Source organism: Bufo gargarizans, chromosome 1, assembly GCF_014858855.1.
Source record: "Bufo gargarizans isolate SCDJY-AF-19 chromosome 1, ASM1485885v1, whole genome shotgun sequence".
NCBI classification, from domain to species: Eukaryota; Metazoa; Chordata; class Amphibia; order Anura; family Bufonidae; genus Bufo; species Bufo gargarizans.
In genome coordinates, this window is record NC_058080.1 from 541301173 (window position 1) to 541317873 (window position 16701).

At 46.7% G+C, this 16701-nt stretch overlaps 1 protein-coding gene across 1 annotated transcript in view; it reads left to right on the top strand.

Annotated features, from left to right (window-relative positions):
- The first annotated feature begins 554 nt into the window (after window positions 1-554).
- Window positions 555-16701, top strand: part of LOC122934357 (derlin-2-like) — a 49417-nt gene continuing 33270 nt past the window's right edge. Inside the window, exons 1-2 of the mRNA XM_044289760.1 lie at window positions 555-704; window positions 783-848. Coding sequence (XP_044145695.1) covers window positions 633-704; window positions 783-848 — 138 coding nt within the window. The 5' untranslated portion in view covers window positions 555-632. The remainder of the gene's footprint in view (window positions 705-782; window positions 849-16701) is intronic.

Consider the following 16701-nt stretch of genomic DNA (forward strand, 5'->3'; position numbering starts at 1 on the left):
TTGCAGATTTTGTCACAGATTTTAATATGGATTAGCCACAGATCTCACCCTTTTCATTTCACTGAAAATCCACACAAACGATTGGCGATCTGTGAATTTTAAAATTCATACCGCAGGTCAATTTCCACGTAAAAAATGTCTGCACCATGTACATGAGATTTTGAAAATCTTATCTATTTAGATGTGCATTTTCCACACAAAAATTCAGGTGGAAAATCCGCACAGAATAATTGTAATATGAGCCCCATTGTAATCTAAAATATAATTATAATATAGGGCATTCTAATATCAAATATAATTGTAATATTGGGCCCATGGTGTATAATGCCCCCTTCTTGCACTGGATACCAGATGATCCCCGATTTGATTTCAGCCTGAAGTCCTCCTCAGACGATTACAATGATTTCCCTCTGAAATTAAGGGGATTAGATATTCCCCTAATACAAGGAGAGGTATACATAGTGTGAAGCTTCAGCAGGGCAGACTGGTAATGCAGGAAGTGCTGGCACAGGTCCAGCGCCTCCAGGGTTCACCTCACAGATGAGGATGCCATGGGAGCCACCTGCTCTGAAGAACACGACTGTCCCGGACCGCAGCAGCTGCTCCAGAACCGCGGGCACCGGACGAGAGACATGGCTCAGCAGCACGTCCCGAGCGTCACCCGGGCGTACACCACAGCCTGCTTCCTCACCACAGCCGCTGTGGTAAGTGCCCGCTGCCACCTGTCATCCAGTACCAGATGTGATCCCTGTGACTGACCTCGGTCCTTGTCTCCTCTGCAGCAGATGGAACTGGTCAGCCCATTCCAGATTTATTTCAACCCAGATCTGATCTTCAAAAGGCTGCAGGTGCGTGTCTGTGGAGCAGCTGGAAGTGCCACATAAGGTGCCCACTGGTGTGTAAGACCCAGAGTACACTGCCCATACACTGGTATTCCCCATAAACACAGAGCAGGGGGTATCATATATGGCAGGGATGCTCAACCTGTGGCCATCCAGCTGTTGTAAAACTGCAACTCCCATCATGCTCAGCTGTAGGATAATCGCTGTAGGCTTTAAGGGCATGCTGGGAGTTGTAGTTTTGCAACAGCTGGGAGGCTGCAGGTTGGGCATCCCTAATATATGGTATAGCCAAGTCTACGATGCCCAGTTTTCATGGACCCATGGTGTTTGGTCAGCATAACAGAGGCTCACTTACAGGAAGGTATTTTGTTTCCGTGTCTGTTCCGTTTTTTGGGGGACCCATATACAGAACTATTCACTTCAATGGGGCCACAAAAAAATGGAAATGACTCTATGTGCATTCAATTTCCATGTGTCCGTTCTGCCCAAAAAATAAAACATGTCCTAATATTGTCCGCATTACGAACAAGGATAGGGCTGTTTTATTAGGGTCCAGCTGTTCCGTTCGTCAAAATACGGAATGCACACTGACATCATCCGTATTTTTTGTGGATCTATGTTTTGCGGACAGCAAAATACATACAGTCGTGTGCATGAACCCTTAGGCCTCATGCACACAGTCGTCTGCGTCACGTGCAGCAAACCGCAAATAGCGCTACACAATGCACTGGCACCAGCCGCGTACCTGCCATTTGCGTACTCTTTCACTTGAATGGGTCTGCGATGTGAGAAGATTCAGTCCATACCACAAAATAATAGAACATGTTCTATTTTTTTGCAGTGCGGAGATACGGACAGAAATCCCACTGAAGCTATCCGTAGTGCTTCTGCTCCATACCTCCAATCCGCACCGCTCCATATCTTGCGGATTGCAGACCCATTCAAGTGAATCCATGATACGGAGCGCACACGGCTGGTGCCCGCATATTGTGGACCCGCTGTTTGCTAATGATGTTGTTGTTAATGAGTCCTAAGGCGTCGCTCACATTTCCGTGTCTGTTTCAAGCCCGTGAAAAAAATCATTCCATGTTTCATTGGTGAAGATGTCCGTGTTTGGTCCGTGTGTCCTTTTTTTGCCCTCTGTGCCATTCGTATTCCACGGACATTGCTCAACTGAAATTCTTTTTTTTAAAAACATCTCCAATTGGTGGTCAGTGAAAAATGGACCAAACACGAACCTAACACAGACGCCGTGTCGTGTCTGTGTTTTTTCACGGACTTATAGACTATAATAGACGTGTTTGGGCCACATCACAGACCAAAGTAGTGCTTGTCTCCGGGATTTTTCATCAGTCAAAAAATACTGATATGTGAACAAACAATGGGTACATGTGCTGTCCACAGAAAATGCGGACAGCACGCGTCGGTGAAAAACGGAAATGTGAATGAGGCCTTAGGCTAGGTTAACAAGTGGCTGAAAATCCAGCGGACTTCATCCTCTCCATTGCTAAGGGTAAAATCTGCAGGAGAGGTCTGCGGTGTAAATTGACGCACTTCAGATTTCTATTCCAAACCACAAGTCAGTTTATGCTGCGCTTTTTGTACGCAGCGTGTGGATGAGAGTTGAGAAATTCTCATCCGCTTTCCTAGTACAGTACAACTCAGTGGATTTGCCGCTTGAGAATCCATGACAGCAAATCCATAGCTAATCAGTCACGTGTGGACCTGACCTATGAATACATCTACACAGTGTAAGGGCTCATTCACGCGGCCGGGCACCGACCCATTAGCTTAAGGCCTCTTTCACACTACCGTTTTTTTTTCCGTTTTGCGGGCCGTTTTTTGCGTTCCGTATACGGTCCGTATACATAACCATTAATTTCAATGGTTCCGCAAAATAAAACGGAATGTACTCTGTATGCATTCCGTTTCCGTATTTCCGATCCGTTGAAAGATAGAACATGTCCTATTATTGCCCGCAAATCACGTTCCATGGCTCCATTCAAGTCAATGGGTTTGCAAAAAAAACAGAACACATACAGAAATGCATCCATATGTCTTCCGTATCCGTTCCGTTTTTTCTGAACCATCTATTGAAAATGTTATGCCCAGCCCAACTTTTTCTATGTAATTACTGTATACTGTATATACCACACGGAAAAACGGAACGGAACAACAGAACGGAAACTGAAACACAACGGAAACAAAAAACGGATCCGCAAAAAACGGACCACAAAACACTGAAATAGCCATACGGTAGTGTGAAAGAGGCTTAAATGGGGTCTGCGAACCGCATCCGAAAGTCTGCACCGCAAAAAAGTAGTGCATGGACTACTTTTTTGCAGTGAGGAGATACAGACAGAAACCCCACGGAAGCACTCCATGGTGTTTCCGTGCCTCCGTTCCACACAACCTTCCGGATTGCTGACCCATTTAAGTGAATGGGTCCGCATAAGTGATGCGGTGCCAGAAAGGACGGGCCCGTATTTTGCTGAACCGCTGTTTGCGGGCCGTAATACAGGCCCGGCCGACACACGGTCAGTTGCATGAGCCCTAACTGCTAAGATATTCTTAGTGGAATTGTCTGCACCGTTTAGGGTGGGTTCACACTAGCGTTAGGGATTCCATTATGGCTTTCCGTTATAACATGGTTTTAACGGAAAATAACGGAATCCATAAGACGGAAGGACGGATCCGTTCTTCTGCCCATAGACTTGTATTATGACGGAATGCAAAACGGAAGCCTTTAAAAGACATTCCTTTTGCTTTCCGTCCTAATAGAAGTCTATGGGAATCAAAACGGATCCGTCTGGGTCCCGTTATGGAAGACGGAAAACAAAATCCTGACAGGACTTTGTTTTCCGTCTTGCATAATGGGACCCAGACGGATCCGTTAATCTTTCCCACAGACTTCTATTCGGACGGAAAGCAAATGGAATGCCTTTTAAAGGCTTCCGTTTTGCATTCTGTCTGGGTATTCCGTTATTTTCCGTTATATCCATGTTATAACAGAAAGCCATAACGGAATCCTTAATGCTAGCGTGAACCCACCCTTATAGTAGCAGCGAAACAGATGAGATTTTAAGAAGTCATCCACGCCCTGCGGAGCATTCGCCCATAACTTCATCTGTGTTGTGGATTTTAAATTGGCAGCATGTCATTATATATCGCAGGTCCTCAGAGTTGCTGCATCAAAATCTGCACAATGTGTTATGGATTTTGGTTAGATACACCGCAGATTTTCCACTGCAGATTTGGATGTCGTCTTCTGCATCGGAGGTCAGTTTTTTTTACAGTGTGTGGATGAGATTTCTAAAAGGAAACCTGTCACCATGATTTTGCGCATAGAGCTGGGGACATGGGCTGCTAGATGGCCACTAGCACATCTGCAGTACCCAGGTCCCATAGCTCTCTGCGCTTTTATTGTGTTAAAAAACAGTTTTGAGTGATATGCAAATTACCTGATATGAGTCCTGTAGCCGGAGATGAGTCAAGTGGAAAGGAGCCCAGCACCGCCCCGCGTCCTCCGAATCTCCTCCTTGCCGGATGACGTTACAGAGCTGGAGCGGCGAAATCTCGCGATGCGCGAGCTAGCGCATGCGCAGTCTCGGCATCATGTTCATTCCCTGTACTGGCATCAGCACAGGGAACGAACTACGCATGCGCTAGCTCACGCTCCAGCTCTGTGACGTCAGCCAGCAAGGAGGAGATTCGGAGGACGCGGGGCGGTGCTGGGCTCCTTTCCGCTTGACTCATCTCCGGCTACAGGACTCATATCAGGTAATTTGCATATCACTCAAAACTGTTTTTTAACACAATAAAAGCGCAGAGAGCTATGGGACCTGGGTACTGCAGATGTGCTAGTGGCCATCTAGCAGCCCATGTCCCCAGCTCTATGCGCAAAATCCTGGTGACAGGTTTCCTTTAAATCTATCACTGTGAAATTCACTTTTAAACCAGGCACAAAGCCTTGTAGGGCTAGTTCAACTGAATGTAATGATACCTTTCACTCACTGGCTTCGTTCTAGAGAGAATGTAGTTTTATTTCATATGAAAATGAGCAGTTAAAGGGGTTGTCTACTTTTTTTCTATTGATGGCACAGGCCGCACAGTCAAGGTGGAAGGAAGACATCACAAAGACAGGCCGTCTGCTCACACGGAATACAGTGTTTACATGCCTGCGCGGGCGCAACCCCTTCCCCTTCTGAACTTCAGAACAGCTGATCACAGTTCGTTAGCTTGTTTGCTAAAGGCTGCTGCTGACAGCCTCTAGCAAGGCATGATCCATCAGACAGCCAGGGCTGCTCTCACTGTGTGGTAAGGCCAGTGACTGAGACGCAGCCCTTGCAGGCCGGGCATAAAACAGGCGGGAGAGATGAATGCGGAAATAGTGATGGACAAACATCGGCCGGGACAATTCGTGAACGCGATCAAATGTTCGCAAACCAAAAGTTAGTGGCGGGCCCCATTCACTTTAATGGCAGGCAAACCTGAAAAATCTTCAGGTCATATTTGCAGCCACCAAATACTTACTAGAAGTGCACAAATCGGCCCACAACATGGACAGTGACATACCAGAGGGGGATCAATGGCAACAATTCCCACAAAAAATATGTATTTTAATCAGGGGCCATTTTTATGCATCTTAGGCCTCTTTCACACGGGCGTTGCGGGAAAATGTGTGGGTGCGTTGCGGGAACAAAACATTGTAATGCGTTTTGCACGCACGTGAGAAAAATCGCGCATGTTTGGTACCCAAACCTGAACTCACAGAAGTTCGGGCTTGGGATCGGTGTTCTGTAGATTGTATTATTTTCCCTTATAACATGGTTATAAGGGAAAATAGTAGCATTCTGAATACAGAATACATAGTAAAATAGCGCTGGAGGGGTTAGAAAAAAATAAAAAATAATTTAACTCACCTTAGTCCGACATCTCCTTCTGTCTTGAACTTAGCTGTGTGGAGGAACAGGACCTGTGGTGACGTCACTCCGGTCATCACATGATCCATCACATGATCTTTTACCATGGTGATGGATCATGTGATGACCGGAGTGACGTCACCACAGGTCCTGTTCCTCCACACAGCTAAGATGAAGACAGAAGGAGATGGCGGCTCCGCGATCAAGTGGACTAAGGTGAGTTAAATTATTATTATTTTTTTAAACCCCTCCAGCGCTATTTTACTATGCATTCTGTATTCAGAATGCTATTATTTTCCCTTATAACCATGTTATAAGGGAAAATAATAATGATCAGGTCTCCATCCAGCACTTGCTTGCGGATGCTTGCGATTTTCACGCAACCCCATTCATTTCTATGAGGCCTGCGTTACGTGAAAAACGCACAAAATAGAGCATGCTGCGATTTTCACACAAAGCATAAGTGATGCATGAAAATCACCGCTCATGTGAACAGCCCCATAGAAATGAATGCTGGAGCCTAGACAATTTTTATTTTAGGGCACGGGAGTACAGGCCCCAAACATTAGGCATTCACCGTACAGAAAAGTGATTATGTGGCTGGAGGTATATTAGACGGTCATTGGATAACAATTTTACTGCAGGCCAGTGGACTACAGGCCCCAAAAATTATTCATTCACCGTACAGAAAAGAACAAGTGATTATGTGGCTGGAGGTACATTAGGCGGTCACCGTATAACAATTTTACTGTTGGCCAGTTAGATTACAGGCCCCAAAAATTATGCATTCACCGTACAGAAAAGAACAAGTGATTATGTGGCTGGAGTTACATTAGGTGGTCACCGTATAACAATTTTACTGTTGGCCAGTAGGGATGAGCGAACTCGAACTGTATAGTTCGGGTTCGTACCGAATTTTGGGGTGTCCGTGACACGGACCCGAACCCGGACATTTTCGTAAAAGTCCGGGTTCGGGTTCGGTGTTCGTCGCTTTCTTCGCGCTTTTGTGACGCTTTCTTGGCGCTTTTTGAAAGGCTGCAAAGCAGCCAATCAACAAGCGTCATACTACTTGCCCCAAGAGGCCATCACAGCCATGCCTACTATTGGCATGGCTGTGATTGGCCAGAGCACCATGTGACCCAGCCTCTATTTAAGCTGGAGTCACATAGCGCCGCCCGTCACTCTGCTCTGATTAGCGTAGGGAGAGGTTGCGGCTGCGACAGTAGGGCGAGATTAGGCAGATTAACTCCTCCAAAGGACTTGATTAACTGATCGATCTGCAGCTGTGGATCATTGAGCTGCTGATCCTCAATTGCTCACTGTTTTTAGGCTGCACAGACCGTTTGTCAGTCACATTTTTCTGGGGTGATCGGCGGCCATTTTGTGTCTTGTGGTGCGCCAGCACAAGCTGCGACCAAGTGCATTTAACCCTTAATGGTGTGGTTGTTTTTTGGCTAAAGCCTACATCAGGGTGAAGCTGTCACACCAAGTGCATTTAACCAGCAATAGTCTGTTCATTTTTTGGCCATATACAAAATCAGGGGCAAGCTGCGCCTGTCACCAAGTGCATTTAACCCTCAATGGTGTGGTTGTTTTTTGGCTAAAGCCTACATCAGGGTGAAGCTGTCACACCAAGTGCATTTAACCAGCAATAGTCTGTTCATTTTTTGGCCATATACTAAATCAGGGGCAAGCTGCGCCTGTCACCAAGTGCATTTAACCCTCAATGGTGTGGTTGTTTTTTGGCTAAAGCCTACATCAGGGTGAAGCTGTCACACCAAGTGCATTTAACCAGCAATAGTCTGTTTATTTTTTGGCCATATCCCAGTCTAATTCTGTCACTAAATCCATACCGGTCACCCAGCGCCTAAATACTAGGCCTCAAATTTATATCCAGTTAAATCTGTCCCTAGTGCTGTAGCTGGGCGAGTTATTTAGTGTCCGTTCAAGCACATTTCTTGTTCTGGGTTGAAATACAATTCCCAATTTAGCAATTTCATAATTTAGTGGTTTCTGCTATATCAGAGCTATTTGAAATCTATCCCTAAAAGGGTATATAATATTCAAGGTGCACATTGGGTCATTCAGAATAACTTCACACACACCCGCTACTGTGTATTTCCAAGTCTAATTCTGGCACTAAACCCATACCTGTCACGCAGCGCCTAAATACTAGGCCTCAAATTTATATCCAGCTAAATCTGTCCCTAGTGCTGTAGCTGGGCGAGTTATTTAGTGTCCGTTCAAGCACATTTCTTGTTCTGGGTTGAAATACAATTCCCAATTTAGCAATTTCATAATTTAGTGGTTTCTGCTATATCAGAGCTATTTGAAATCTATCCCTAAAAGGGTATATAATATTCAAGGTGCACATTGGGTCATTCAGAATAACTTCACACACACCCGCTACTGTGTATTTCCAAGTCTAATTCTGGCACTAAACCCATACCTGTCACCCAGCGCCTAAATACTAGGCCTCAAATTTATATCCCGCTAAATCTGTCCTTAGTGCTGTAGCTGGGCGAGTTATTTAGTGTCCGTTCAAGCACATTTCTTGTTCTGGGTTGAAATACAATTCCCAATTTAGCAATTTCATAATTTAGTGGTTTCTGCTATATCAGAGCTATTTGAAATCTATCCCTAAAAGGGTATATAATATTCAAGGTGCACATTGGGTCATTCAGAATAACTTCACACACACCCGCTACTGTGTATTTCCAAGTCTAATTCTGGCACTAAACCCATACCTGTCACCCAGCGCCTAAATACTAGGCCTCAAATTTATATCCCGCTAAATCTGTCCTTAGTGCTGTAGCTGGGCGAGTTATTTAGTGTCCGTTCAAGCACATTTCTTGTTCTGGGTTGAAATACAATTCCCAATTTAGCAATTTCATAATTTAGTGGTTTCTGCTATATCAGAGCTATTTGAAATCTATCCCTAAAAGGGTATATAATATTCAAGGTGCACATTGGGTCATTCAGAATAACTTCACACACACCCGCTACTGTGTATTTCCAAGTCTAATTCTGGCACTAAACCCATACCTGTCACCCAGCGCCTAAATACTAGGCCTCAAATTTATATCCCGCTAAATCTGTCCTTAGTGCTGTAGCTGGGCGAGTTATTTAGTGTCCGTTCAAGCACATTTCTTGTTCTGGGTTGAAATACAATTCCCAATTTAGCAATTTCATAATTTAGTGGTTTCTGCTATATCAGAGCTATTTGAAATCTATCCCTAAAAGGGTATATAATATTCAAGGTGCACATTGGGTCATTCAGAATAACTTCACACACACCCGCTACTGTGTATTTCCAAGTCTAATTCTGGCACTAAACCCATACCTGTCACCCAGCGCCTAAATACTAGGCCTCAAATTTATATCCCGCTAAATCTGTCCTTAGTGCTGTAGCTGGGCGAGTTATTTAGTGTCCGTTCAAGCACATTTCTTGTTCTGGGTTGAAATACAATTCCCAATTTAGCAATTTCATAATTTAGTGGTTTCTGCTATATCAGAGCTATTTGAAATCTATCCCTAAAAGGGTATATAATATTCAAGGTGCACATTGGGTCATTCAGAATAACTTCACACACACCCGCTACTGTGTATTTCCAAGTCTAATTCTGGCACTAAACCCATACCTGTCACCCAGCGCCTAAATACTAGGCCTCAAATTTATATCCCGCTAAATCTGTCCTTAGTGCTGTAGCTGGGCGAGTTATTTAGTGTCCGTTCAAGCACATTTCTTGTTCTGGGTTGAAATACAATTCCCAATTTAGCAATTTCATAATTTAGTGGTTTCTGCTATATCAGAGCTATTTGAAATCTATCCCTAAAAGGGTATATAATATTCAAGGTGCACATTGGGTCATTCAGAATAACTTCACACACACCCGCTACTGTGTATTTCCAAGTCTAATTCTGGCACTAAACCCATACCTGTCACCCAGCGCCTAAATACTAGGCCTCAAATTTATATCCCGCTAAATCTGTCCTTAGTGCTGTAGCTGGGCGAGTTATTTAGTGTCCGTTCAAGCACATTTCTTGTTCTGGGTTGAAATACAATTCCCAATTTAGCAATTTCATAATTTAGTGGTTTCTGCTATATCAGAGCTATTTGAAATCTATCCCTAAAAGGGTATATAATATTCAAGGTGCACATTGGGTCATTCAGAATAACTTCACACACACCCGCTACTGTGTATTTCCAAGTCTAATTCTGGCACTAAACCCATACCTGTCACCCAGCGCCTAAATACTAGGCCTCAAATTTATATCCCGCTAAATCTGTCCTTAGTGCTGTAGCTGGGCGAGTTATTTAGTGTCCGTTCAAGCACATTTCTTGTTCTGGGTTGAAATACAATTCCCAATTTAGCAATTTCATAATTTAGTGGTTTCTGCTATATCAGAGCTATTTGAAATCTATCCCTAAAAGGGTATATAATATTCAAGGTGCACATTGGGTCATTCAGAATAACTTCACACACACCCGCTACTGTGTATTTCCAAGTCTAATTCTGGCACTAAACCCATACCTGTCACCCAGCGCCTAAATACTAGGCCTCAAATTTATATCCCGCTAAATCTGTCCTTAGTGCTGTAGCTGGGCGAGTTATTTAGTGTCCGTTCAAGCACATTTCTTGTTCTGGGTTGAAATACAATTCCCAATTTAGCAATTTCATAATTTAGTGGTTTCTGCTATATCAGAGCTATTTGAAATCTATCCCTAAAAGGGTATATAATATTCAAGGTGCACATTGGGTCATTCAGAATAACTTCACACACACCCGCTACTGTGTATTTCCAAGTCTAATTCTGGCACTAAACCCATACCTGTCACCCAGCGCCTAAATACTAGGTCTCAAATTTATATCCCGCTAAATCTGTCCTTAGTGCTGTAGCTGGGCGAGTTATTTAGTGTCCGTTCAAGCACATTTCTTGTTCTGGGTTGAAATACAATTCCCAATTTAGCAATTTCATAATTTAGTGGTTTCTGCTATATCAGAGCTATTTGAAATCTATCCCTAAAAGGGTATATAATATTCAAGGTGCACATTGGGTCATTCAGAATAACTTCACACACACCCGCTACTGTGTATTTCTAAGTCTAATTCTGTCACTAAACCCATACCTGTCACCCAGCGCCTAAATACTAGGCCTCAAATTTATATCCTGCTAAATCTCTCGTTAACGCTGTCCTGTTGTGGCTGGGAAAGTTATTTAGTGTCCGTCAAAGCACATTTTTTGTTCTGGGTTTAAATACAATTCCCAATTTAACAATTTCATAATTTAGTGGTTTCTGCTATATCAGAGCTATTTGAAATCTATCCCTAAAAGGGTATATAATATTCAAGGTGCACATTGGGTCATTCAGAATAACTTCACACACACCCGCTACTGTGTATTTCCAAGTCTAATTCTGTCACTAAACCCATACCTGTCACCCAGCGCCTAAATACTAGGCCTCAAATTTATATCCTGCTAAATCTCTCGTTAACGCTGTCCTGTTGTGGCTGGGAAAGTTATTTAGTGTCCGTCAAAGCACATTTTTTGTTCTGGGTTGAAATACAATTCCCAATTTAGCAATTTCATAATTTAGTGGTTTCTGCTATATCAGAGCTATTTGAAATCTATCCCTAAAAGGGTATATAATATTCAAGGTGCACATAGGGTCATTCAGAATAACTTCACACACACGCTTCTGTGCATTTCCAAGTCTAATTCTGTCACTAAATCCATACCGGTCACCCAGCGCCTAAATACTAGGCCTCAAATTTATATCCCGCTGAATTTGAATACAATACATTGGGCCAAATAATATATTTGTTGTTGTGGTGAACCATAACAATGAGAAAAACATCTAGTAAGGGACGCGGACGTGGACATGGTCGTGGTGGTGTTAGTGTACCCTCTGGTGCTGGGAGAGGACGTGGCCGTTCTGCCACATCCACACGTCCTAGTGTACCAACTACCTCAGGTCCCAGTAGCCGCCAGAATTTACAGCGATATATGGTGGGGCCCAATGCCGTTCTAAGGATGGTAAGGCCTGAGCAGGTACAGGCATTAGTCAATTGGGTGGCCGACAGTGGATCCAGCACGTTCACATTATCTCCCACCCAGTCTTCTGCAGAAAGCGCACAGATGGCGCCTGAAAACCAACCCCATCAGTCTGTCACATCACCCCCATGCATACCAGGGAAACTGTCTCAGCCTCAAGTTATGCAGCAGTCTCTTATGCTGTTTGAAGACTCCGCTGGCAGGGTTTCCCAAGGGCATCCACCTAGCCCTTCCCCAGCGGTGAAAGACATAGAATGCACTGACGCACAACCACTTATGTTTCCTGATGATGAGGACATGGGAATACCACCTCAGCATGTCTCTGATGATGACGAAACACAGGTGCCAACTGCTGCGTCTTTCTGCAGTGTGCAGACTGAACAGGAGGTCAGGGATCAAGACTGGGTGGAAGACGATGCAGGGGACGATGAGGTCCTAGACCCCACATGGAATGAAGGTCGTGCCACTGACTTTCACAGTTCGGAGGAAGAGGCAGTGGTGAGACCGAGCCAACAGCGTAGCAAAAGAGGGAGCAGTGGGCAAAAGCAGAACACCCGCCGCCAAGAGACTCCGCCTGCTACTGACCGCCGCCATCTGGGACCGAGCACCCCAAAGGCAGCTTCAAGGAGTTCCCTGGCATGGCACTTCTTCAAACAATGTGCTGACGACAAGACCCGAGTGGTTTGCACGCTGTGCCATCAGAGCCTGAAGCGAGGCATTAACGTTCTGAACCTGAGCACAACCTGCATGACCAGGCACCTGCATGCAAAGCATGAACTGCAGTGGAGTAAACACCTTAAAACCAAGGAAGTCACTCAGGCTCCCCCTGCTACCTCTTCTGCTGCTGCCGCCTCGGCCTATTCTGCTGCTGCCGCCTCGGCCTCTTCCTCCGCCTCTGGAGGAACGTTGGCACCTGCCGCCCAGCAAACAGGGGATGTACCACCAACACCACCACCACCACCTCCGTCACCAAGCGTCTCAACCATGTCACACGCCAGCGTTCAGCTCTCCATCTCACAAACATTTGATAGAAAGCGTAAATTCCCACCTAGCCACCCTCGATCCCTGGCCCTGAATGCCAGCATTTCTAAACTACTGGCCTATGAAATGCTGTCATTTAGGCTGGTGGACACAGACAGCTTCAAACAGCTTATGTCGCTTGCTGTCCCACAGTATGTTGTTCCCAGCCGGCACTACTTCTCCAAGAGAGCCGTGCCTTCCCTGCACAACCAAGTATCCGATAAAATCAAGTGTGCACTGCGCAACGCCATCTGTGGCAAGGTCCACCTAACCACAGATACGTGGACCAGTAAGCACGGCCAGGGACGCTATATCTCCCTAACTGCACACTGGGTAAATGTAGTGGCAGCTGGGCCCCAGGCGGAGAGCTGTTTGGCGCACGTCCTTCCGCCGCCAAGGATCGCAGGGCAACATTCTTTGCCTCCTGTTGCCACCTCCTCCTTCTCGGCTTCCTCCTCCTCTTCTTCCACCTGCTCATCCAGTCAGCCACACACCTTCACCACCAACTTCAGCACAGCCCGGGGTAAACGTCAGCAGGCCATTCTGAAACTCATATGTTTGGGGGACAGGCCCCACACCGCACAGGAGTTGTGGCGGGGTATAGAACAACAGACCGACGAGTGGTTGCTGCCGGTGAGCCTCAAGCCCGGCCTGGTGGTGTGTGATAATGGGCGAAATCTCGTTGCAGCTCTGGGACTAGCCAATTTGACGCACATCCCTTGCTTGGCGCATGTGCTGAATTTGGTGGTGCAGAAGTTCATTCACAACTACCCCGACATGTCAGAGCTGCTGCATAAAGTGCGGGCCGTCTGTTCGCGCTTCCGGCGTTCACATCCTGCTGCTGCTCGCCTGTCTGCGCTACAGCGTAACTTCGGCCTTCCCGCTCACCGCCTCATATGCGACGTGCCCACCAGGTGGAACTCCACCTTGCACATGCTGGACAGACTGTGCGAGCAGCAGCAGGCCATAGTGGAGTTTCAGCTGCAGCACGCACGGGTCAGTCGCACTACAGAACAGCACCACTTCACCACCAATGACTGGGCCTCCATGCGAGACCTGTGTGCCCTGTTGCGCTGTTTCGAGTACTCCACCAACATGGCCAGTGGCGATGACACCGTTATCAGCGTTACAATACCACTTCTATGTCTCCTTGAGAAAACACTTAGGGCGATGATGGAAGAGGAGGTGGCCCAGGAGGAGGAGGAGGAGGAGGAGGAAGAGGGGTCATTTTTAGCACTTTCAGGCCAGTCTCTTCGAAGTGACTCAGAGGGAGGTTTTTGGCAACAGCAGAGGCCAGGTACAAATGTGGCCAGCCAGGGCCCACTACTGGAGGACGAGGAGGACGAGGATGAGGAGGAGGTGGAGGAGGATGAGGATGAAGCATGGTCACAGCGGGGTGGCACCCAACGCAGCTCGGGTCCATCACTGGTGCGTGGCTGGGGGGAAAGGCAGGACGATGACGATACGCCTCCCACAGAGGACAGCTTGTCCTTATCCCTGGGCAGCCTGGCACACATGAGCGACTACATGCTGCAGTGCCTGCGCAACGACAGCAGAGTTGCCCACATTTTAACCTGTGCGGACTACTGGGTTGCCACCCTGCTGGATCCACGCTACAAAGACAATGTGCCCACCTTACTTCCTGCACTGGAGCGTGATAGGAAGATGCGCGAGTACAAGCGCACGTTGGTAGACGCGCTACTGAGAGCATTCCCAAATGTCACAGGGGAACAAGTGGAAGCCCAAGGCCAAGGCAGAGGAGGAGCAAGAGGTCGCCAAGGCAGCTGTGTCACGGCCAGCTCCTCTGAGGGCAGGGTTAGCATGGCAGAGATGTGGAAAACTTTTGTCAACACGCCACAGCTAACTGCACCACCACCTGATACGCAACGTGTTAGCAGGAGGCAACATTTCACTAACATGGTGGAACAGTACGTGTGCACACCCCTCCACGTACTGACTGATGGTTCGGCCCCATTCAACTTCTGGGTCTCTAAATTGTCCACGTGGCCAGAGCTAGCCTTTTATGCCTTGGAGGTGCTGGCCTGCCCGGCAGCCAGCGTTTTGTCTGAACGTGTATTCAGCACGGCAGGGGGCGTCATTACAGACAAACGCAGCCGCCTGTCTACAGCCAATGTGGACAAGCTGACGTTCATAAAAATGAACCAGGCATGGATCCCACAGGACCTGTCCGTCCCTTGTCCAGATTAGACATTAACTACCTCCCCATAACCATATATTATTGGACTCCAGGGCACTTCCTCATTCAATCCTATTTTTATTTTCATTTTACCATTATATTGCGATGCTACCCAAAGTTGAATGAACCTCTCCTCTGCCTGTGTGCTAGGCCTAAATATATGCCAATGGACTGTTGCAGTGGTGGCTGACATGAAGCCTGATTCTCTGCTATGACATGCAGACTAATTCTCTGCTGACATGAAGCCAGATTGTCTGTTACGGGACCTCCCTCCTCTGCCTGGGTGCTGGGCCTAAATTTATGACAATGGACTGTTGCAGTGGTGGCTGACGTGAAGCCTCATTCTCTGCTATGACATGCAGACTGATTCTCTGCTGACATGAAGCCAGATTGTCTGTTACGGGACCTCTCTCCTCTGCCTGTGTGCTAGGCCTAAATATATGCCAATGGACTGTTGCAGTGGTGGCTGACGTGAAGCCTGATTCTCTGCTATGACATGGAGACTGATTCTCTGCTGACATGAAGCCAGATCCTCTGTTACGGGACCTCTCTCCTCTGCCTGTGTGTGTGCTGGGCCTAAATATATGCCAATGGACTGTTGCAGTGGTGGCTGACGTGAAGCCTCATTCTCTGCTATGACATGCAGACTAATTCTCTGCTGACATGAAGACAGATTCTCTGTTACGGGACCTCCCTCCTCTGCCTGGGTGCTGGGCCTAAATATATGCCAATGGACTGTTGCAGTGGTGGGTGACGTGAAGCCTCATTCTCTGCTATGACATGCAGACTAATTCTCTGCTGACATGAAGCCAGATTGTCTGTTACGGGACCTCTCTCCTCTGCCTGTGTGTGTGCTGGGCCTAAATATATGCCAATGGACTGTTGCAGTGGTGGCTGACGTGAAGCCTCATTCTCTGCTATGACATGCAGACTAATTCTCTGCTGACATGAAGACAGATTCTCTGTTACGGGACCTCTCTCCTCTGCCTGTGTGTGTGCTGGGCCTAAATATATGCCAATGGACTGTTGCAGTGGTGGCTGACGTGAAGCCTCATTCTCTGCTATGACATGCAGACTAATTCTCTGCTGACATGAAGACAGATTCTCTGTTACGGGACCTCCCTCCTCTGCCTGGGTGCTGGGCCTAAATATATGCCAATGGACTGTTGCAGTGGTGGGTGACGTGAAGCCTGATTCTCTGCTATGACATGCAGACTAATTCTCTGCTGACATGAAGACAGATTCTCTGTTACGGGACCTCTCTCCTCTGCCTGTGTGTGTGCTGGGCCTAAATATATGCCAATGGACTGTTGCAGTGGTGGCTGACGTGAAGCCTCATTCTCTGCTATGACATGCAGACTAATTCTCTGCTGACATGAAGACAGATTCTCTGTTACGGGACCTCCCTCCTCTGCCTGGGTGCTGGGCCTAAATATATGCCAATGGACTGTTGCAGTGGTGGCTGACGTGAAGCCTCATTCTCTGCTATGACATGCAGACTGATTCTCTGCTGACATGAAGCCAGATCGTCTGTTACGGGACCTCTCTGCTCTGCCTGTGTGCTAGGCCTAAATATATGCCAATGGACTGTTGCAGTGGTGGGTGACGTGAAGCCTCATTCTCTGCTATGACATGCAGACTGATTCTCTGCTGTCATGAAGCC